Source organism: Haliotis asinina, chromosome 12 (assembly GCF_037392515.1).
Source record: "Haliotis asinina isolate JCU_RB_2024 chromosome 12, JCU_Hal_asi_v2, whole genome shotgun sequence".
NCBI lineage: Eukaryota > Metazoa > Mollusca > Gastropoda > Lepetellida > Haliotidae > Haliotis > Haliotis asinina.
The window spans coordinates 54118960-54143478 of record NC_090291.1 but is presented as its reverse complement, the minus strand read 5'-3'; the positions used below and the strand labels follow the sequence as shown (position 1 = coordinate 54143478).

The 24519-nt window shown below is 39.4% G+C and overlaps 2 protein-coding genes across 4 annotated transcripts in view; both read right to left on the bottom strand.

The window, feature by feature from the left end:
* Positions 1–4856: 4856 nt before the first annotated feature.
* The window catches only part of LOC137258492 (RNA-binding protein 39-like), a 378418-nt gene continuing 358755 nt past the window's right edge, over positions 4857–24519 (bottom strand). Inside the window, exons 1-12 of one of the 3 annotated variants that reach the window (XM_067796183.1) lie at positions 18138–18360; positions 16732–16804; positions 14877–14917; positions 13660–13701; positions 10610–10816; positions 10339–10456; positions 8854–9144; positions 8579–8644; positions 7344–7548; positions 6791–6992; positions 6246–6430; positions 4857–5791 (exon numbers count right to left, since the gene is read on the bottom strand). In XM_067796183.1, coding sequence (XP_067652284.1) covers positions 5631–5791; positions 6246–6430; positions 6791–6992; positions 7344–7548; positions 8579–8644; positions 8854–9144; positions 10339–10456; positions 10610–10816; positions 13660–13701; positions 14877–14917; positions 16732–16785 — 1572 coding nt within the window. In that variant the 5' untranslated portion in view covers positions 16786–16804; positions 18138–18360 and the 3' untranslated portion in view covers positions 4857–5630. Of the gene's footprint in view, positions 5792–6245; positions 6431–6790; positions 6993–7343; positions 7549–8578; positions 8645–8853; positions 9145–10338; positions 10457–10609; positions 10817–13659; positions 13702–14876; positions 14918–16731; positions 16805–18137; positions 18361–24519 lie in introns of those variants that run through there. The other 2 variants (XM_067796185.1, XM_067796184.1) reach the window with 2 other exon arrangements.
* Positions 20982–23602, bottom strand: LOC137258489 (E3 ubiquitin-protein ligase TRIM56-like). The gene is made up of 2 exons (XM_067796180.1): positions 23286–23602; positions 20982–22878 (listed from the first exon to the last, which is right to left on the bottom strand). The coding sequence occupies exons 1-2, from the start codon at positions 23596–23598 to the stop codon at positions 21233–21235; spliced, it is 1959 nt and encodes a 652-aa protein (XP_067652281.1). The 5' UTR covers positions 23599–23602; the 3' UTR covers positions 20982–21232.

The window sequence follows — 24519 nt, the reverse complement described above, 5'->3', positions numbered from 1 at the left end:
TTTTGTTTTTGTTTTTGTTTTTTTTTGAAACTCAAAACCATTGCACATATTACGACAACAGCTGTCGTACTGATAGTTACTCAGAGTATATCCTAGTAACTGTTCAAACTGATATTTCATCATGTATGGGATATCACTTGCTTAGCCTTGTACTCTGTGAATGACTTTTGTTGTACGCCTTTTAGCAATATTCTACGTCACGGCCCAGAAATGGGCCTCACACACTGTACCTATGTGGGGTACACGGTCTTCGGCTTGTCGAACAAACACTTTAACCACTAGTGCTAGACTAAACACCATCGAAATCACTCACTCACTCACTCTAAGGGTGTGGAAAATGTGGTTAATGTGTAGGCTCCTTAAAATATCAAAGCGATAGATACTTGGGGTTTAGCAGAAATGGCTTGATAGGTAGGAAATAGCATTTCGTGTTTAACATTTTTCAGTGTATCCAGTAGCTTGTGTGGATTCTAGTGTAGAATGTGTCCCTAGTAGCTTGTAGGGCTTCTCGTGTAGAATGTGTACCTAACAGTCTGTGTAGATTCTCTTGTAGAATGTAGAATGTTATCACATAATCATACTCATAATCATCTATGATACATGGTACTAAACCTTGCTTGACTCGCGGAAAGATGACAGTCATCATTTGCGTTGGAGAGTGAAAAGCAGAATATTAAACTCGCTGAATGAATTCCAAAATGGCGGTCTGTTAATAATCACCCAGCTTTTGTGTATGGTAAGCAGAAAACACCACATATATACCTTGAAAACAAATTCAATCACCCAGCTTTTGTGTATGGTAAGCAGAAAACACTACATATATACCTTGAAAACAAATTCGTATGGCAGCTGTTACATATTTTATTCTCATCAATACAAATACGAAACTGATAAATGATCACAACATACTTGCAGTAAGACGGGATTAAACAAAGTCGTGAATACCGATAATGCTGGAAAATATGGGCCATCTGAATTCTGCACAGGTGTCTAGTAATGAGTGTTGTGAGTTGACCTGAGCGGGTATTGTCGTCATATCGGCATAGAGATGGGATCAAGTCTGCATTCATTTCTATTTTAACTTCAAGGTCCCAAAGAGTTTTGTTTCGAAACATGTATATTCATCACATTATTATTTAAAAAGGGAAAATGTCATAGACAGAGGATACTAAACGACCTTCCGTTTAAATACCATTTTTATTAGACGACTTAATGATTCGGAATCAAACGAGCGAAGCGAGTTTGATACTAAATATTTCTTGTGTTTAATAGAAATAGTATTTCACGGAAGCAAGTTTAGTATTCTGTGTATTATGCTCCAACATATATTGATAGAAGCTGTGGTTACACTGCCTACAGGGAGATGACTCTCAGTTTTCCGCGAGTCAAGCAAGGTCTAGCACCGTTGCAACAGCGGCATTAGCATTGTGACGTCATACCACAGAAGTGTTATGAAGTCATCCGTCTAACGGAATTACACTAGTGTAATATTGCCGTACAAATATTACACAGAGGATATTTCGTTAATGTTGTCAAATAACATGTATATTTCATCTCGTGGTCTGACAAAGCTGATATGTTCACGAGTGGCTGTTTAAAAATATCTGGAATGATAGGGTGATTTGAAGTTACATCTGGAAGGCAAGATAATGAATCTACAAAAATGATGAAGTTTTTGGAGTGGTTCTGGTGTTTAATATAGGTCAAAGTTGTGAAGATAGCTTTGGCCTCAGCAGTGAAAATGGAACTGTTGTCAGGAATTCTAGAGGAGACTTGGAACTAACGATTGTAATGGTGGCATATTGGCCATCATCCTTGGATCCGTCAGTGAAAATGGATCTATGGGTGTTACAGTTGGAACGTAACTGGTTGTATTCCTGTTGAAACACCAAAGCATTTGTTTAAGACTTGAGTTTGGTGAGGGTAAGATCGTGCTGTGGTTTCACCATCTGCCACCGCTGTTATGACAGAAACAATGATATTGAGATCAATTGTAGCTGCAGATATGTGTGATTTAACTCTGATTCCAAGCAGTGGAACCAGGATTAGCAGTTTCGGAAACAGGTTTTCGTAGAGAGGGTTGAAAGCACAGTTGCATGCTGGACTCGCTTGAATATAATATAGTGACATATTGCCGTGAGCATCGCATTTAGGCTATCAGCCGTATAGTTCACAAAAAAGCTCCCTGGTAGAGCCTCAGGCCTTGGTTGTGGGTAGAGCCTAATTTTTCTAGATTTCCTTTGCAGGCTCCATCATAGACAATGGAGCTGTAATCTAGTTTCGAGCGAATCAAGCATCTGTACATGCAAAGGAGGGCCTGATCCCCTGCCTACTCTGTATTTGAAACAACGTTTAGAAAGTAAAGGGCCTTCAAGCATTGTTTTCAAACATTTTATGAGTGGTAAGAATGTCAAATGACGAACGAATGTGAGTCTAAGGACTTTGGCCTCTTCTGCAACCTTGATTAGCGCACCATCTAAAGATAGCTCTGGATTTTTGTGTGGTTTATATTTACGACAACGTGAATTGACGCAGTTGTTCAAGACGTTAGTATTTTTATTGATTTTCATGCTAAAACTTGTGACAGACAGGATGCTGCCTCGTGGAACGCCCTGATCTTGGTGGAATAAATAAGACAATGTGTAACTCGCCTGTACTTGTTGAAAAAAATGAGACATGAACTGAGGTAATCTGCCCCTCAATACAAATTCATGTACATCTTTTAAGATACCATGTTTTCACGTTGTATCATATGCTTTTGATTCAAGTCGAAAAATAGAAAAAGATAGATACAGTATGATGTTTGTTGGTAATGGAAATTTTTATAAATGATTCTAGAACAGATGCACTATGTCATTGGCACTGCAGTTCTTTCGGAAACACACTGGAGGTCACTAAGGAGGTCATTGGTCTTCAGGCACCAGATTAATCGAGTGTTCACCTAGTTAGTGATATGGGACGGTCATTCGAGGGATAAGTATGACCGCCGGCCAGACTTCGGTATTGGGATGATGTGGCATTAAGCCACGACGGAAGAACGTTTGTCCAAATGTCATCAAATATATTGAGTAGTGTCGTCAAACTTGTATCAGGAAGGTGGTTTAGAAGCTTAAATGTAAGTCTTGTTGTGGCATTCAGCTCATGCACAGTATGATGTCAGAAATATTTTTCCACCTTCTTCCTATTTTTTTCAAATTGCTTGTTTGCAATTTGTATCAAACCATGGTCTGCATATGTGCGGATTTGCAGAGGGCTTAAGGATGGTCTCGAGTGCCATTTAGGATGTCTGAAATTGGTTCTATGGGATCAGGAACATTCCCGAACTTGTCAGGTTTAAGTTTTTCAGGTCAGAGGCTTTGGAAAAATGGCCAGCTGGCCTTTAGTAAAATGCCATCTTCTTGTTGACAAGTGGTCACTTCTAAAAAGGTCTTCATCGACCCACCATTCAAATTTGTTTAAAATTTATAATCTGTGAGTGAACCACATCTGGTGACCACATTAGTTCCTGGTGTAGAGACATTTCGAGCGGTTAACATCTACCGGTCTACTCATACTGGCAATCATCTAATTATCAACAAAGAAATCATCTGCCATTTCTCACTGATTACCTGCGTCAATTCCTCCACATTTTATACAGGATGATCTCGCGCTGGGCTAATCCAAAGATTTGGATCCGATTCATATCGTGGCTTATTGTGGGCTATGCTAAAGTCTCAGTGGGGATGTTCTGCCAAGGGAGATATCGGCTTGGGAAGGCTGGTTTGGCATTCAACAGGAATATAGGATCACTGGCAAGGGAATTATCACATTGTGGCGCGACGGCCGTATCGACGTCAATTTTATTTGGTGGTAGTGTTCAGAGAACTTTTTATGGAGTTGCAGGTACAGTGTGAATGGCTGATTACAAAATAGTACTCTTGAACTCATTACAAGAGTACTCTTTTGAACTCCACGTTAGTTGAAGGTAAAATAAAATATTCTAGTCCATACTTACTTAAAAACGGCTAAATACTTTTAATTCGATTAATATCCCGGAATTAGTACTCAAATGAGGTGTATCTTGAATATAGGGCACTTGGTGTACTCAGAACTAGAACTTCGATCAGGTGAATCTATTCATGAACACAGAACCTGGCAATATTACAGCTACATCAGGACATCTCCATAAAAGTCTTGGTCACATACATGTAATCTATTAATACGTATATATCTACTGATATAATACCCTGAATGGTAACCAAGGCATTTAAATGTCTATAGACCCGATAACATTATTATATGTAACCGCAACAAGCGCATGCCGACACTCATTAGCAAAAGTATTCCATATTTTGGATTCCATGTCACTGCTATCTTTAAACACCTACATAAAGCATATTGTTCCAGAAAAAATAAAGTTGGCTGGGAAACGGCTTTGATATGAATCACACTGCACTAGGCTTCTAAAATAATGTCATAATAATCAAACATGTCATTATGATATTATACCATTTTTTAAACAAAAATAAATCGCACATTAAATCTGACACATCAATGACCTTACCTTACTGCACATACACAGAGAGGGGGAGGGAGGCTTCACACATTGTACCCGTGTGTGCAATGAATGACTTCAGATGAAATAAGTAAACGGCTTATGAAATATGACAGGTTGGCTCCATTAGTCATAACTGTGTGGGTGATTGATGGAATGCAATCTTGCCGTGAAGTGAGATGCCATTACACTGGGAGCCTGCCCATAAACCATTGTGCACACAATGTTAACTGAACTACCAACCAAGCCTCTCTATCCGTTTTGGTCTAGACTTAGCTTCAGAGTAACTTGGAAATCTCAAGAAATGAACACCACAACTACAACACATATGAATCACTTTTATTTACAATAAAATACAGAACAATGTGTGTACAAGGACTACACTGATGAATGCTCAGGACATATTCAATATATACACTGTACAGGTCATGAACAATGTTCCCAATGACATAACGTGAAGTGGTTTAAAATCCTGATAATCCTTGAATAATAAAATCTTTTTAACACATCCTTAACATTAAGAACTTTTCTAATTTAACACCTCACTCTAGAGATTTAATAGCCACATGTAAAATAATGGATGCATTAATTGATAACACAAAAATTGTACAACAAGAAATTGCAAGGCTAACATCTGTTAAAGTATACCCCACATGAACGTGCTAAAGAAGTATACCCCAATACACAACAGTTCATCTTACAAGTGGTAAAATAAAAAGTTACACCTGCAACTGTTGAGAGTGTGCTTAATGAATGAATTTGTGCTGAAATTATTGCTGTATATGATAAAATTCCTTTGGTACGAGACATTTGAAACCTTTAATTTCAGAACAAGTGATAAAATGATAGGTAAATGGAAGTAAGTTCAAATATGAAACTTTTGGCTAGATGTCAAAGCATAGCAACTTGGGGGGTAGAACAAACAAAAACTATTTTCTTTTACTAATTGCATCCTTGGTCAATTCTACCACCAACTGAAGACATTCCATCATCACATCTACAGATTCCTGTTGACTTTCAAAGAAGTCATTAATTCCCTGATCAGTGTACATGACATGCAGCTGGGCTGCTTCACAAAGAAACTCTGGTCCTATTCTCATCGAATCACCTGCTGCGGAACGCCAGACATGAAGCCACTGAAACCTGCAGCCTGCAGAGCCTGTGCTGAGGGCATCAACAGGTGGTTAGCACGCACAGCATCAGAAAACAATGCATGGTAATTAGGCAGGGGAACATACGCTGCTGTGATCACTCGACCTGTAAACAAGACAACTATTGTTCAGGACTTTGTAAAGGATTCCAAACCAAGTGCCCTAAGCAAACAGGTAGGGGAAGGTGGAAAGGATAAAAAAAAAAAAAAAAAAAAAAAAAAATCCTCATTTTTGGTTGATACTGAGAATTCCTAATATTCACAATTCTACTACATATAGACATATTATTCCAATGTATTCTCAGCACTTCATTTGATGTAATACTCTATATTTAAGCAATCCAGCTTCCTGCAACTTATGGTTTATTGACCATATCATCACAGGGTCTCTCCAAAAACCCCAATTACAATAATATTAAATTAATGTTAACATGAATTGGGAAGGCTTCTAACTCCAAATCGAACTCCATTTGTCTATTCTAAATCAAAAATTAATTAAAAAATTAAAATTAAGACACATTGAAATTCATGAGGGAGATGCAAAGTATTTGAAACACTTACCAGCGAAGTACCTTCCATGAAGGGAGTTGACCGATGCAACAGCAGCAGCAATACTTGGACACTTGACATATACATTGCCCTGTGGTGAAGCCTTATCCACATAAATATGCAATACTCCTCCATGTTTATTACATTCTTCTATCACATCGTCTCGGATCTCTTGATCCCAGCTACTTCTTGTCTCTCTGTGAATGGAACAAAGAGATATTTAAGAGAAACTGTAAAGTGGACGGCAATGTTGTCTTATGGTATGAACAGCTATCAGGAAGTGCTAAAAATATTTGATCTGTATGACGGTGGCCTTTAAGAATCGAGAAAGAATCATGAGATACACTGTGAACAACATGACATCTAGGTACAATAACTGGTTTTCAGTCAAACCGCAGGTACCATTTCTTGGACTGTCCTAGGGAGAACCTCCATTGACTGTGTATACTCAAGTCTCATCAAACAGTGTTTCTCACCATCAACCATTGCCCATTAAACTCATTGCCAATTCAAAAGTAGATGGACTTGTGAAGGAAAAAGCCTAATAATGAACTTACGTGTTAGGATCAAACATGTTGGAAAGCATGAAGCACTGTGTTGCTATAGGTGGGGCCCCACTCCCTGCTGCTGGAGCTTGTGTTGTTGGTGCTGCTGCCGAGCCTGCAGCATTGGCCACAGCTGCAGTCAGAGTTGCGCCTGGTGCAGTGCCAGCCTGGTTGAGTGCATTAGCTGCATACTGTGGGATCTGGAAGCCGGTACCTAGAATGACAGAACAGAATGTACTGAACAGAATGAACTATTTCAGACTAAAAGTTTTTACCTACATTATTTGTGTATCTATTTCAAAGGAATTTTAAGACAAGTACAACGTTTTTATTTAGGTTAATGCTGCACTTTCCAAAAAATCAGCTGCATGAAGGTGGTCTGCAAACAATGAAGTCCAGATAATCCAGTAATTGATATTTGTACAGATCAGACCCTAACCTATACCTTTAAGAACAGGAAGTATTTGTGTATGGAGAAACGTTTTTCCTCTGTAGTTTGCATGCATGAAAATGAACAGTCAAATTTGAAAACTGACAATATAAAGAAAGCCCTGATTACACATACCCTCAGCAAGTTTGGCCATAAGTTGGAGTCTGCCTGTGGCCCCGAGATCAATACCAGCCCGATCCATCTCATCGCTGTCAAGTATTGATGCTCCCTGACTCTCTGCTGTTCTCTCTGTAACATGGCCCACTTTCATTGGTCGACCAGCAAGTTCAAACCCATTCAACTGTTCAAGTGCCTTCTTTGCATCTTCTGCATCAGTAAACTGAAATAGCATTGATCATCATCAGAAATGGACGGCCAAACATCAATAATGATACCATCCAATCTTTCCAAACCAACTGTTCTGTTCACTGACAGCCTCTCATCCTTATGATCATTCAATCTTACTTCTGTCTAAGTCATCTACATTTGAAGCGTTGTCTAACAATAAATGTTTTCATAAAATATTTCTGTTAATGTAATATTTATCATGGATAAATGGTCCTTTACTGACACACTGTCTAGTAAGTCCAGGGGTTACAACATCCAATCGTTGGATGCCTGAGACAAGTCAGTTTTCATTTTGGGCAATCAAATAAAGGTATCTTACTTTCTGTTATTTCCGCTTTTGGTTTCACTTCATATCCGCTCAAAATGTAGCTATCAAATTTCGCAATGACAACAAAGTAGGATCATCTTTCTTAGCTATTTATCATATTTCTGTAAACAGTACAGTAAACATTAACATGAAATACAATATTGATTTATTCTTTCAAAATTTCATCATTATGATAAGGTCATAAAAATCAGGGCAAGTGGAAAATTAGTCAGGATAAGTTACTTTCTTGAAGTGTAACTTAAATTCTTTTTGAATCCCTGGCAATTCAAATGAGCTGGGTTTTATTAGGGTATGAACCTCCAAAACATTTCGGCCAGACCACAGGCCTTGTTAGATGTAAAACTTGCCAGCCCCGACTAAACCCTACCTGCCCACAAATAACTTAGGTCTGACAAGCGATGTAGTTTATCATCCAATTGGAATTCATCTTTTATTTTTACGAGTTAATTAACAATGATTGATTATCTTGAAATATGTTGAATATCTTCATATACATGACTAAATTTTAACATAACAGTCAGACAGGCGAGTTGGAGAATCTGGCAGTCTGTGCTGAGAATAATCCGTCCTGGGCAGTCTGACAGACAGGTACTTCGAACGCAGGTTATCACCTTCCACAATGCAAACAAAAAAGCTCAAATGGAGTCATGTAATGAGTTGAATTCTCAATACACATTCACAGAATGAAACCTACCGACATAAAACCATAGCCTTGTGAGCGGCCAGTTTCATGATCCCGAATAAGTTTGATGTCATCAATCTGGAAAAAAAAAAGATAATTAATGTTTGAATTTGAAATACAATAAAAAGGTACATTTCTCAGTTTTTAATGTCTCACATTAATTATGAAACTAATACAGGTTAATTATAACCAATGACAGTGTAGAAATACAAAGGTTTCCATTTCATGACTAAAGTATTTATTATACAAAGGATTAGAGATATGATAAAAAAAAGAAGACTTTTTACCTCACCAAATGGAGCAAAGATACCCCTCAACATATCTTCGGTAATGTTGAAATGAAGAGAGCCAACATAGAGCCTCATGGGACCTGATGTACCCTTCTGCATTAAGCTTGTACTACTGGCAGTTCGGTTCTTCTCTGCCTGAGAACTCTGTACAATGATTGGAACACCCAGAAGCTTCTGATTGTTAAGACCCATTGCAAGAGGCACTGAATCGGTTTCTGCAAACTCCACATAAGCAATTCCCTTTGACCGCCGAGTCTTGTTGTCTGTAATAAGACGTACATCTCGTACCTGCAAGATTAAAGTTATCTTGTAATGCAAAACTTGTCTTTACAAACAATTAGGTGACAGTAGTTTGAGTAAGTCATCATTCTTTCTGACAGAAGTATGAAGTGAACATTGTGACACGTGACCATTAAACATCTGAAGTGCTTGCACTTGGTGCACTAATAAGGGCCGTATGACAATCGTCAATGCACTGCAGCAGTACGGCTGTCAAAATTACTTGTTCTTCTTTACTGACGAGGTATGAGGGTGATGGGGTATGTAAGAGCAATTAGGAAACGTATCTTGTGTGAGATTCACACAAACGCACAATCTAATGCATTTCTAAACTATACAAGTGTTTGCCACTAAGATGCCAATGCCCTCCGCCGCTTAAGAAGAATGAAATAATTTTAACATATTCATTACTCTTTACTTTTTGCTCACACACAAGGTGCGCGAAATGAGTGGTGCCTGGATAATCACCCAATGTAGGCTGTCAACAAAATTGAGGGCACTGGAAGCAATGTTGTATGGAATACTATTTGCATTAACATAAGTTCGAAAAGAGGACAAAGTACTGTGGTCATATTTTGGTTGCACAATTCCCTAATGCAGACTCACCAAATGTAGGAGGTCACAAAATTCGAAGACATCAAACAAAAGATCACATAAGATATGTCGAAGAGTGTGAAAGTGTTCAAAGTGTCATAGTGACCTTGAAAATAAGCTCACGGTCACCAACTGGTGTCTGCATAATGCCCCAATATGGGCTGTGACCAAATTTGAAGATATTGGGTACCCTAGTTCATGAGATATTGCGTTAGCAAGTATCAGAAATTATGTACAGACGCTGCTGAACACAGTCCCTCGTTCTGCTTTGCGGTGGGGGACAATAACACCAATCTATTTGATGTACAAAGATATTGCAGTCTTAAGAATGATCACAGCAGTGTCACGGAGTGAGTGAGTTCAGTTTTACACACGTTTTAGGAATATTTCAGTGACATCTGGGCAGGTGGTCACCAGAAGTGGTCTTCACACATTGTACCCACGTGGGAAATCAATCTCTGGCCTTCAGCATGCTCAGTCAACACTTACATCACAAAGCTACCCCTCTGCCTATTTCTCAAGGATAAATGGAACTTGCATGAAAAGTGTAACCATCAAATCATTACTGGGTTGGTTTTGTTAATGTGTGAATGTCTGCACCAGCCTTACTTTTCCAACTGAAGAGAAAAATTCTTCTAGATCTCTTGGTCGAATTCTTGCCGACAACTGCATGCAAAATATTGTCCGAGCATCCCTTTCTTCTGGTGTCAACTCCGGCAAGGTCTCTCTGCGGGCAAACAAAAACATCAATATTAACTTAACAAATTTAGGAATATGACACATAGCTGTTCAGATAGTATGGTATCTTTGTATACTATGATTCCATGATTCATTAGGTCCGGCAAGGTATTCATTACAAGGTGTCATAGTATATTCATACCTGACTGGACTCTTGCTAATACTTCTTGGTCGACGTCTTTCTTTTGATCGACTGCGCCTCTTTCTGATTGGAGATCTGCTTCTACGTCTTTCTTTTTCCCTGCTTCGACGTCTCCTATCTCGATCCCTGCTTCTGCTCCGTTTATCTCGGCTTTTGCTACGGCGTTCACTGCCTTTTCGTTTCTTATCACGATCTCTATCTCGATCTCTGCAAAGACAAGCACGAAGTAATTAACTTGTTGAACTTGATACATTAGTCCTGAACTAGTGTTTGAGTAATTATGTTTCCTCTTGACTCCACATTCAAACATACAACCATCCTCTGAGACATGGAATTAGGCTGAAACTATATACTCAACCAAAAAAAGTTTAGCACGCTCGTATACAAAACGACATAAATCATATTATACCAAAAATAATTTGTATTTGCAAATCATATCATTGCTGCATTTCATTTATTGGCTAGAAAATCACCAAGAGCTGTGTTCAGTGTTCCCAACGTCTCCACACTTCCTAACTCGAGAAGGGGGTCTGGGGCCACAAACTGTCTTGTGTTACCTCCATTGGCCTGATTCACAGATGTGAATCAACGTCTCATGCTGTCAACAACTGCTCTGAGCTCACCAACGTTAATGTTACCCCAGCCCTGTACAAGTGCAAGTTCAAGGAGGTTATCAATATGGGGGTGAAATTCTCGAACATTCACCTGCTTGATGCCATACCCATCTCCAGTCAGCAAAATCGACACAGAATTGCGATTTGTCAGTAAATAATGCCCTGTTCCACAGTGCACGACACCATCGTTGATGAATGTGTGCCCATTGTAAGCATGCCTGTCGGTGACATTCAGTCATGGGCACCCCAACCACTGGACATTGGGCATGCAAGGAATGGCGGTGTGTAGGCGATTCATGACAGCAGTGTCACGGACAGTTTGAGGGTGAATAATAGTGCCCGTAGTATGTTGCAATTCATGGGCCAACAGCGGTGCACCGGTAAACACTGATCTTCCCTGGGCATTGTTTTACAGGGTCAACCTGAGCATGGACGATCTCCGACTCAAGTTTCTTGCACACGTGCCCAGAGACATGAAATCATGGTCCTGTGCACATTTAATGACGTGCTACTTCTTGAAAGGTTTGACCAGTATGCAGTCTCCCAATGGTTTCATGTTGTTGATTTTCAGGCATGCCTCTTCTATGGCCCATGCTGAATGCTTGAAAAATTTAAACGTTTTTTGACATTCTGGTGAATGTTTTAATGAGTGTGCAATAAAGCTTCGACCACTGGATGGTTTTATTCTGTGTGACACAGGAAAAATGCGTTTCCCATGATTACCAGTGTCTGCTCTGGCTTAAATTTTCTTGGGGTCCATTGGACCCCTTCACTTAAAAATTAGGGGCCAAAACACAAACTGAAATCAGCTAGGGCATCTTGCATGTCGTCAACTGCACAGTGAGATGTGTATTTCATCGAGTCTGAATCACAACCTAATGTTTTTTGAAATGGTAGTCCATGAAGCATGCATAATTCCGTCAATGCAGCACATTTTGATGAAGCAATTTGCTCCTTTGCCAGCACATTCCTTGTCATTCAGCACTGTGGAGACCACTGTAGACATGTTCTGTTTCAGAGGTGTAGCTTCAATAGCAGAATTGTGATCATCAGACTTCATGTGCCAGACCAAAGTTGAATGCCTATAATTATGGCAGCCAACAGTAAATGCATTGGTCTGGCCTTCAGAAATACAGACATGACAAGTCATGCCAAGTAATCTCTCAAATCTTAACCAGTTGTACTTTGATAAGCCAGCCACTTTGAAATCGCTGTTCACCTTTCAGTTTCTTTTGCAAAGGTTTGTTCTGTTTTCTGTGTCATTTTTTTTTACCAGTTTTCTCAGCTGATAATTATTTTTGAGCGGTAGTATTGCCAAACCAACTGATTAAACATGCCTTAATACGATGGATTGTCTTTGCGGGAGCTGTCAAATTTATGCAAACGTAGTAAACGACTTTCTTGTAAGGATTCGCTGTATTTCACGGAACAAGGTAAATGACAAATGTTCATGGACAATGATTATACATTCACTCACTCTGATGAATTCTAAGGAAAAAAAACAAGAAGTCTGTTGTAGAATATCAAAATATCTAGAGTCCATAAAAGGACATCAACAGCCATATTCAATCTTCACATTTATTCTGCTTTATATTTGTTCACGCCGTTACCCCGTTCTGACAAATACCCCTTGGCATGCCTGGCTATTTTTAGCTTGACACAAGGTTGTGATGTTTTCGCCCAATCCCCAAGCTAACCAAATTACGAACATTGCCGAGCCCTTCAATAGGTATCATCTGACTGGCTGAAGAAACTTATGGACCACACCATACATTAATTCATGCAAAACCGAAAATAGATGTAAATCAAGTAACCGGTTTGGGTATTGGTCATGAAAAGTGCCACACAAATGAAACTGGTTTTGTTTAACAAACGGAAGAGTTTATGGACCGGAAACTTTTATAAACGTTCGCAGTAGTCTTTGACATGAAATAACCCAATACGCTAGGACATGTACACACAGATGTACGTTTTTGATTTGTGATAGGAAATTAATACTTCTCGAGTCAATGCGTCCACAAGACCCACGCGTTACGTAGGTGCGTTCAAACTCATATTTGTTTGTCCAAGACGCAAAAACACGCTCTTCAGCCAACACTGGATTACCATCAACATCTGAAAGAAATGCATGTGCTTTTCGATTTTCGGCATGCATCAATGCCAAGAGATTTGACAGAGTAAACTTTTGAATTTCAGACATGTTGGAGCAGGATTATCATTTTAAAGACTCATTTACACCAGGGTGCTAATAGCTTTCTTTTTCAAAAGAAGAAAGTTCAAATGTAATTGTTTGGCATACATAATATCAACGAACAAATCATGGACAGGGTGTTCTTGTTAATAAAACAAAACTATACCGAATATTAACTCTTTTCAAGTTACAAAAACATCATATAATATTGTGGTAACATGGGATAAAATATTTCGTAACTTTACCTTTTTCTGTCACGGCTTCTACTTCGGCTCCTCTTCCTCCTGCTGAGAAACGATATCTCGTTCAATGCATAAAGCTCAACTTCATCTAATATTCCAAAGAGTTTCAGATCGTTACACCTTAGTTTAAGACATGATTGATTAGACTCATAACATTGAAGTTACATTAATTTCCCAGAAAAAGGAAGTAAGAAGGGAAAGCTGATACAAACTGAGGGTAGCCTTACTTTTAATGGAATTTTGCCATTAACTGAACTTTCTTCAGACTCAACTCATTCTTCTGAGAGCAAAGAATAAATCACAATGCAAACACTAAAACCAAATCAGGGTCAAAATACAGGCAATCTGACAGCTTGTACGAAACAACTTGCAAAAGATTGTATTTCATAAAATGTTTGTCAAACAGCTCCCTACGAAACAAATACCTTATGGACACAATAAGGTAAGCTCTGCATCAACCTCTGCAAGTAGCAGTTTGTTCTATGTTCCTCACTTCTACTCATTACAGTGAGCGAGTCCTGTACCCCATTGATCATAGGGCTCACATACCTGGTTAACGCTCAGGTTAGCATCAATTTCAAAGATCTTGCTCTTATAGCACTCAAAGAGATACCTATTTCAATATACAGAACAAATTACAATTAGAAAGGTGGCTGAAGAGTTGTTAAGATTCGGGATAGCTGCACCCTAAAAAGGAAATAAAATGCTGATGAATGAATCCATCATAAGCACAAATTCTGGAATACTGCAGTCATTTAATCCCGTCTGAACAACAGGGAAAGGACCATTTCCAATATTTGTGGTGATAGATCTTTCCTTTGAGAAACCGCATGGTTTGTGGTCACAACTTTTCTTCAGGATGTAGGGCTCCACAACCATAAGCCTACAGAAACCATTATATGTTAGATTGAAATAGTTGGTATTCTGATGAGAAGATAAACACTTGGGAGTTCCTTTTACATAGAAGCAACCATCTTGCTTGGACTAATCTGAACACAACACTGAATCTCACAGATAAGTGATCTATTATTTTGGATGTTCACTTAAGGATGATTGATTATGAATCCTGCTTTTCTAAAGTCACAGTTTTCCAGTAGAGCTTTGGTGCGACAAAACAAATCCTGTAGCTACTTTATTCCTTATAATTAACAAGAACTCTTCATACAACTTTGCCTACACTATGCAACTTGTCTACAAAAATAACTGGCTTGAACTCAAACCTTTTCTTGTCTTCGTGAGATCCACTTCTTTTTCTTTCTCCCTGCGAGGCCAAAACAGCACATTGATGAAATCAGCACAGCAATGGGTGAAGGAAGGAGAACAAATCACAAAGAATTAGTTCAGGTGCAACTTAAGATGGCACTGTTACAAATGTTACCCCTAGAATATCTGACATGTCTCACATTACCATATCGGGGCTGAAATAAAAAGTGTAAATATATCAGCAAACTTTGGGACCCTAACACAGAAGATTGGAAACTTTCAAAATTTGAACTTCTTTCCATTCCCTATGTTTACCGCTACTTTTATAAAGACAGACAGTATGGTACATTATGACTAACTTGACAATGTTTGATAATTACTAAGAATTGGGATCTGAAATTTGAAAAACTGAATACCCCAGAATAATTTGGAAAGTTTCCAATCTGCTTGCCAACATCACAACACTATCTTGTCGAGCACACATACAACATGATTCTTAGTATTGATGCAAGGTGATTAGAAATCCAGTTCTTTGTGGAGCGGACTTTGATGAATCATGGCATTAAGTCAGGATGCTAAGATTCCCCACCGGACGGGCTGGCTCCAACAGCTGCTGTCCAACGTCCATGTGTTATCTGAGGTGAGATGGAGGGGCAAAATTTCAGTTGGCTTTCTAATACTCAAATTATACAGAATAAAAACTTATGTTCTTTTTAAGAATGAAGTCACTTTATCAGCTGGAATAGAAGCTCTCATCTGAACTGGAAAACATTTTAAAGCCATTTTGCTTGAAGAGGACCCATTGAATTAGATGTGATTTATGTTCTTAATTGTACTAATTTTCAGATATTTGTGCATGCACAGGTGTGGTACTTGGTTCATAGCATGGCACTTAATTCATAAGCGATAGTTATTTATTTGAAAATATTTATACTTAATCACTGACCAATGTACTAAAATGCATGAATACAAGTCAGATGCTTTTTTGTTTGTTGCAAGTGGGGGATACCTGGAATTCTGTCATGTATGCCATGAAGCACAGTAGGGGCTAGCTGTACATGTAACAGAGTTGGTAATCTAAGACAAAAAAAATCACCAGCATAAACATTGTATTCAGTCCAGATGTGACACATGTTTGATTATATTTACTAACAGGACACTAACAAAATGCATCAAGAAATTCCCAATCCAAATTTTACGAACACAGCAAAGCAAAGTGCAAACAGTCCTCAACAAAACGTAACTGATGAACTTTCAGAGAAGATTAAATTAACGAATAACACCATATATACATAAAGTACAAATTATAGTTCTTTGCAAAACTAATTCACTCCACTGCACAATGTCCATATTACAAAATATTATGTATTGTTTAAACCCGGTGTATGGGAAAGACGATCACTCATATTCAATCACCTCACCTTTTCACACACATATTTTAAGCACTGTCTTGTCCAATTGTTTTTGATATCCTATATTATAACCTGTGTGATCTGTAACAATGTAAATCTGCTGCTAAAAGTATATCATCATGATCATCTTTCACTGCACTTGAACTATCCTGAAATATCACAAGTTTGTCACATCATGATTGTAAAATTCATGCATGCAACCAAATACTTACAGGGCACATTTGCTGCACAGCAAATACGCTTACAAACATGTGAAAGAATCCATTTTTCAAACCATGTTCTTAGAACAAACTATTAACAGTATTCTGGGATTCTATGACCTATACTACTTAAAATATTACAAACATATCCATGTTTGGTACATATAAATTACGATATTTGTGATAACCTTGGTAAAGTGATGTTTTCTCAAATTATATTGTTGGCCATTGAAAACTAACAAGGTCTCATCAAAACGAACCTCTTTATTGAAGGGAGCCTCCAACATTGCCTCCACATCAAAATCCTCCGACATTGTTCCTCTTGTTGGAGACCTGGTGGAATAAAGTGTACACCATTATTAATAGTACTAAGACACCACATCATAAGACTACCCCTTCACACATTATCCTATTCTAATTCAGCTACGAACTCAACAGAGCTTTAAATGGGAAATGCAATGCAGCCTTAATTTCAGTTTGTCTACAACTAAATGTTTGGAGGTCATCCAATGGCTACATTGACGGTGTATCCTTGGGCAAGAGAAATTTATTTTGTTGTGTCAGTTGATACAGATGAAAGTTAACTACACTCATTCACTGTTTCCTTGTTGCTATTTTTCTGACTGCAGTGGAATCTCTTCATGCAATCACTGTCTGTGCTGAAGAAAATTTTGATAAATCCATGCGGACTGAGGGATTTGGATTCACTACATACTTTTGTGATGTGCAGTGCTAAAAACATTTCTTAGTGAAGAAACTTTTGAATATTAGATAGGTGGCTGATTAATGCATGCTTTTTCCCCTTTGATAAGCAGATGAGAGATTCCTTAAGACACATTTTCACACATTCTTTACATGCAAATACAAACCTCTCCTTTCATGTATAAGCGATTAAAAAAAACATTTCATCCATTCAGCACAGGGGATTGGGAAGTATATGGCATTGGATTGATGCATCTACTCAAGGTTATTTGTGCTTCTGAAGGCATATTCTGGACAAGATAACATTACACAGTTGTTTGTTTTAACTGTTAGTATGTTATTTCATGAAACAGCCACTGATATAAAAGCCCCTTTCCCCTAAACTGCAGATATTGAATGAGTACATGTAAGCTTAATATTATTAGCTTATGAATGACCGTTTTGATTTCCGTGCAGGCGTGCTTACCCATGAATATTCAGGTTGGGGAAACGTACCTATCTGCCTATCATAGGCCGAACGAAATATTATTGGCCAATCGGCAGGTTTCTCCAACCATGGTATTAGGTCTTTTTTTCCAAAAGATAATAACCGGTCAATCATACCACCAATGACCTTGATCTTAAGATTTACTGCTCGATACGAACATGAGTAAGTATTCAAGAATCTTAACCTGTAGTTAACGGAAACCGTAAAGATAACTTAGAATGGACCTTCCCCACACTAAAATCAGTCCAGGTTGAACAAATGCACATACCGTGCTGGAGAGAGAATGACAAATGTATTAACATCCCGGATACCATGTAACCTAAATGACTATAGAATCACTACCACACCCAAGTGGTCGTCGATCAAAATGAGAACAAGGAAGATCAATCATTTTTGTTCTTCCAGTTTTCAATGACCTAGTTTAGCCAACACCTCGAAAATCAAGCGCATTTGAACATTGTCAACATTAACACTTACACGGAAATACACCAAAGAAACCGTAGACACACTGTTCAGAAGTTCGCGTGTATTTCTTCCAGTTTCAAGAGGACGATACGTTTGTTTCACACCGTAAACAACCTTGTCGTTTGTAGTACGTGATGGCTTCCAATATGGGGTTCCCACGTGTCAGGACACGGCGGTCCCGATCAGGGGAGGTAATAACAGGATAAGATTTTCCCCTCCCGTTAGAAAATGTACTGAAATTTCCAGGCCAATGACAATGCTTTAAACGAGCTATGGCGAGTTACATCCGTCAAACAAAGGTATCAGACGTTGAAAGCTAAAATGAACTTTATCAACAAAGGTTCATTTACAAAGTGTAATCTTGGCAGAATACTTGCTATAGGAACCGAGCGTTTTCACAATTTTGTGTTACGTCACTTTCACAACGTTGCAGTTTCGTTGTGGTCTATCGACATATCTTATATGGCTCCAGTGTCATTCCAAGGACCACCTTGGACGTTTTCACAACGTTGTGTAGGTAGACTGGAATACGTTGACACAACGGATACAGCAAAACAGCGTATACCAACCACGCACTACATTTCAGCAGGGAGACTATATTGGATAGTTATCGCCGCGCACCAATTATTGCCAACACCTGGCTGTAGTGCTTGCGCAGATAATTTTACTTGTAATTACGTAGCATTTCACACATTGACACATCCAACAAGCGATAGGTTAGAAGAGTTAAAATGGCTTGCAGTGAATTCGTAGACCAGACTGGTTCGTAGACGTGGAAATACGGTGGATTCGTAGACGTTAGTAAATGATGTTAGTAAATGTTAGTTTGGTATTATTATTAATTCTGACATGGGTCATTTTCCAATAATATCGTTTTACATTTGACTAATGTCAACCAACATAAATCCCAAAGATTTATTTATACACGTCCATGAAATCACCGTCTACGAAACAGGCTGGGTAACGAAATCACCGCGTCTGCGAACTGGTTCAGTCTACGAAAACACCGTCTCCCGTTAAAATTACTGTGAGTATATGAATCCCTGGGAAAACAAGATTCAAACACGTCGGGGTATGTCACGTGACCATTAGTGTGTTGACATGAAATTTCATAAACGATGCGAATTGAATGAAAATCATCCAGACTGTGTTGTGAATCTATGACTTGACAATTCAGTCCAGAAAAGGTGCAGATTTTAATTTATCTGAACATACCCATAATGCCAACATTCAATCAATTAACTTTGAACTGACCCAATGTTAGTTGGTGGGAAAGCACAATCTGTACTACCGCGCTTCCTGTTGACCACGTTTTGGAGAAACATGATCGGCAACTGTAATCAAGCAGAAAGCATCGGTGAAAAGCTGATCTATCACCAAGACTAATTTTATTTCATTCTGTTAAGAAATAATGGAGTAAATCGTTAAAAACGCCTTAAAAATGGCGATAACTGGTCGCAAGCCAGTATAGTTGTAGATTATCCCTGATTTCAGAGAGGGGGGTCTAGGGAAAAAGGAGTTTCGTCGGTTTCCAAATACATTTAACAGATGGGTAATTGTTGTTAAGGAATAAAAGTAAGTCATTAATTTATTTCAACTAAATTTCTAGATCAAATTAGTTTTAAAAGTAGAGAAAACAAGCAAAGAAAACAAACAAACAAGACAAAACAAGTCCTCTACATTAAACCCACCCCGACTCCCTCCCCGTGGAACTGTAACATGTTACCCGTTGATCCCCACGTTGAAACTCAAGTTTCTAAACATCCAGGCTGGGTAGCCAGAGTAGGAATGATTTCCACACAGTTGCCGGTCATCTTGCAACCAGAGAGGCGGTGGGGTAGCCCAAAGGTTAAAGCGTCCTCTCGTCAAGCCGAAGAAACGGGTTCGATTCTCCACAAGGTTACAATGTATGAGATCCATTTCTGTTGCCATAGTTTGTACCTACATGAATGGAAGGCCTACGAGGAATGAAGATTTTACCATTAAAAATACGAAATATGTCGCTCGCAAGTTTTTACTGGATACAATGTATTTTATGTGTTGTGTTATGTAAGTTGTTATATAATCGGTCTATTGTCCAGTGCATTCGTTTGTAATGTAACGTACATTGCAGTTTTGTAACGCTGATTAGAAACTATCCTTTTTGAATTATGACAGAACTGGCAACACTGGAGCAGAGATCCAGCGAGATTGCAGACAAGGAAACAAGGATAGAGAAGGAACGAATGTTTAATACACCAACATGTGCTTTTGGTGCAGATCTGTTATCCGCGTTACAAATACATTCATCGACAACTTACCACCTTCCAGAAATACTGTTGTTTTGTCAGGGAGGTTCATTATGTTACCGCTAACAGGGAGAGAGAGATGCTTTTTGTCGCCGTCTTTTGCCTTAATGTAACCCGGTTAAAGGTATAACATAAAGTTGGATTATGAAGATATGTGACTTGATCAAGTTTATCGTTATAATGCTAAGAAACTCAACAGACTGGAGAGAAATGTATGCAGTCATCATAAAGAAGAGTCACGCACATTGCAACGACGGTGTAGTTTGGTGTTGCATGAGATGTGTTGGATTTTTTTCAAGCTCTACGTGAGTGCTACACTGTCTGATTTTCGTTCTTGATACTTTCTTCAATAAAACAGCAACAAGTGACAGAAATACAGTCTATATGTTTTTACAATTTGTCTTTCAATTTATGTATTCTTTGTGACAATGGGTGTATGTTGTTGTTGTGCTGTGTTGAGTTGTGTTGTGTGGTCTTTGATTTCCGCAAGAGCTACCTCTATCTTTCAGTGTATGGAAGTAGTGGACATTACTACTTCACCCCCATCCCCGGAAAACGACGGAACATATATCATGGACGTTTTTAATTCTTTTCAAGCATTTAACATCTGTTCACACCAGTCGTTTAGATTCAACAAAATCAGTAAATACACGAGTGTGTGATCTGACTGCCTGCCACCGTCACTTTGTGGTGTTTTGTAACAATATGGACAACTGGATATACCTTGTTGTACACAGACAAGAGGACACACTATCATCTTCTGTCTGTGTGTATCTACCAGAATGCCCCGAAATGCATCAGCAGCTCACCAGCGTTTCTCTATTTACACGAGAACGTCTGTATGACGCCCTTTTCAAGACAAACATGGAGCCACCCTCTCTCATCGATACACATTCCACGTGGATGTTGAATACAGTCCTTGGATGTTATCAGATTTTGTACAAACTGTCCTGACTCAGTCAGATGGATGACTCGGTGCAGACTGTAGTCTGTAAGCAGGATGTCGCCTGTGCCGATACTTGTAATGCCATGAGGACACTCCAGTGCTGGGTCTCCTGTAGGTCTGTAGTTGAACATCACATCTCCCTCAGGGGTCAGACATACGACACGCTTGGTTCCCCAGTCAGACACCAGGATGTTACCTGTCCATGTGGTACTGAGGAAGTTGGGAAACTGTAAGATAGTGTTACCTTTGTGGAGTGGACTGATAGACCTCAGCACCCTTCCTGTCATATCCAGGATATCAACAGAGGGAGGAGACTGGGAACCAGATGCTAGTGTTGATGGAGTCAGGGACGTTATACCTAAATACTGTTTGCTGGTTCTCATGGTTGTCAGTAACTCCAGGTCTGGTTTGACCTCTACTGTTACAATCTGTTTGGTGTTTGTCAAAGAGATAGCTACCCGATCGTGTGTCAACTTCGTAATACCCCAGGGACGTCCACCAAGCAGGATCTTACTGTAGCGTCGCTGATTGTTGCTGGTGTAGAAGGACTTCACACTCCTGTTGTAGATGTCGGTGACGACAACCGTGTCTACCCCACCCACCGCCACCACTGTCACTCCATGAGGCAGCGCTATTTCTGTATCGTCCGCTACTCTGACGTCAGTGGTGTCTTGTAACTCAGGAGTAGACTTCAGGTCCAGCACACTCTCATACAGGACCTCTATCTCGCCCAGCTGTAGATCGTCCAGTGCTTTACTCAGCTTGTCTGTGTCCTGTCGGAATGTGACACTGGCTATTCGTCCTCTCTCCTTCAGGTCAGCGTCTCCGACAGCCTCCACATCACCGGCCTCACATCCCTGATACATCTTATACACATCCATTTCACACTCAGATGGTAGAGCCTGGTCTATTAACTCCGTCTGTTGTTGATACATCTGTACTGATATCTCAGCTGATTTTATGTCTGCTTTCATTTGTCCGACGTATTTGTCTGACATCACTTTCAGTTCATCTAGAAGTCTCCTTTTCTTGAGTTTAACCTGTTCTATCACCTTCACAGTTTCAGAGTTAATAAGAGATTCCATTTCTTTCAATCGAAATGTTTCGTCGTCCAGCCTACATTTGTTTGTCTCGATCTCTTTGTTGAGTTTTTCCTTTCTCTGTGACAAATTGCCAGTCACCCGTGTCAGTGCTGCTTTCATTGCCTGCATCTCTGATTCCAAGCTAACCACAAAGACACATTGCCTGTGGTAGATGGTACAACAGGTCTGACAAACTGCTTTCCCGCAATCTTTACACAACAACTTAACACGTTCATCCTTGTGTTCCTTGCACATGACCATCCGCCTTCGTTTGACCTTGACTTCCTTAGAGAGGTCCATGACATTGTGATGACGAGCTGATGGGATGCAGTTGTGAACTCTGATGCATCTCCCACACATCGCCTCATCACACACGTAGCACCAAACTGACGCAGTTGTCTCCCCTTCCTCTTTACAACAGCTGCAGCAGGTTGTATCTGAAAGATGAGATTGCACGTTCAAAGGTGTTTAACGTCCAGTGCACAGGTGTACTGATTTCAGATTGCACAAAGTCACTGAGCACAAATAATACTTGCTCTGTTGACTGCCAACCACTGACATCATTGTGATGACACATTGACTGTGTTAGAGGGTACAACAGGCATATCAAAGATGACGTTGTACGTTCAATGCTGTTTAAGGTACAGTGCACAGGTGGACCGATGTCAGAATGTACAAAGTAACTGAACACGAATAATATTTACTATGCAAACCACTGATATCATCACGATGTTTGAATTAACAGATACATATTATATTTTCTCAAGCTAATTTATAAAGTCTGTATAATGAAACATGCTATACTTCTGAGTCATTGTAGGATAGCCGCTTAACACGTGTCTACCTTTAGATCCCGGACCAAACGAGTCCAAGAGGCCCTGGATAAGAAAGATAGGCTTGATGTCATCCGCCCACTCCTCCACGGGTCTGTCAGGGTCGGACACTTTCGTCATCTTGCTGCAGAATGGACAGAGGAGGGACTTGGCACTGATGGCTTCTGGTCTGGTTTTGGTGTAGTTGACGATACATTTCCGACAAAAGGTGTGATTACACACAAGTGTACAGGGATTACTGAAGACGCCGGAGCAGATGACACAGGTTAAGTAATGTTCCGTCAGCTTCTGAGAGGTAGCCATCTGAAAGATAATATGAAGCATTTATTGTTTAATTCCTACAAGGATTCTTTATCTGAGAGAGGATAAGAAGCATGGATTGTTTAGGGGTTGGAACGATTCGAAGTACAACGTACACACGAGCACTCACTCACGCACGCACACAGTTACGTCAGATGTCATGTCCTCAAAACTGGATACTCGTGATGTAATCCTTGCTGGTTTTCCTGTTCGAAACTAGACTGAGGTGAGTTACGAGGACATAATTCTTAAAATTTTTTAAATTGACGGAAATAGACATTAAAAGTTCAAAAACGTCACACAAAGTTCAATATATTGCTAGGTACAGTGTACACACACAGACACTAAGACACATTGTAATGGAAATCTGCCAACTGAATTTTCGATTTTGAGGTTTCAAAAGTAGATTCCGGTTAACTCCGCTCCATGTTGATATCGTAAACTGTAAACAAAACAGGTTTAGATTTTCGCTGTATTCGGATGACATGACTTCAGGTCTCTTGACGATGACAACATCAACATTGTCCGAGTATTTGACTACTCTGGATGGCTACAGAGAGCGCCGTGAAGGCGGTAACGGTGTACCATTGGTGTCTTACAGAAGCGTCGATCCCTTGGGTTGTGGGTGAAAACCCTTTGGTGTGATATGTTGTTTTAGCGTTGTTATTTCAAGGGATCAAAGTCTGAATTCGGGTGTGAAAGTTGATTACGGGTGCGAGATCTGTTCTCCTACTGGAATATTATTACTGGCTTGACACAATGTCACTTATATAGTGTGTGTTCAATCAATGCCACTAGTTATCCAATCATATCGCACACGAGGCAGCATGACGTATATCTCAAACAACATTTCCATCATGGCAAATGCACAGCTTAATCACTCTCTACATTTTCGAGTTTCCTGTTGAAGAGCAGAAAATGAAGTACGGATGGTCACAGGTTCCC

Coding starts and splice junctions, on each gene's coding strand:
- LOC137258489 (XM_067796180.1), bottom strand. CDS start 23,598: ATGCTTCATATTATCTTTCAGATGGCTACCTCTCAGAAGCTGACGGAA. Junction 22,879..23,285: donor GTTTGGTCCGGGATCTAAAG/GTAGACACGTGT, acceptor CTCATCTTTCAG/ATACAACCTGCTGCAGCTGT.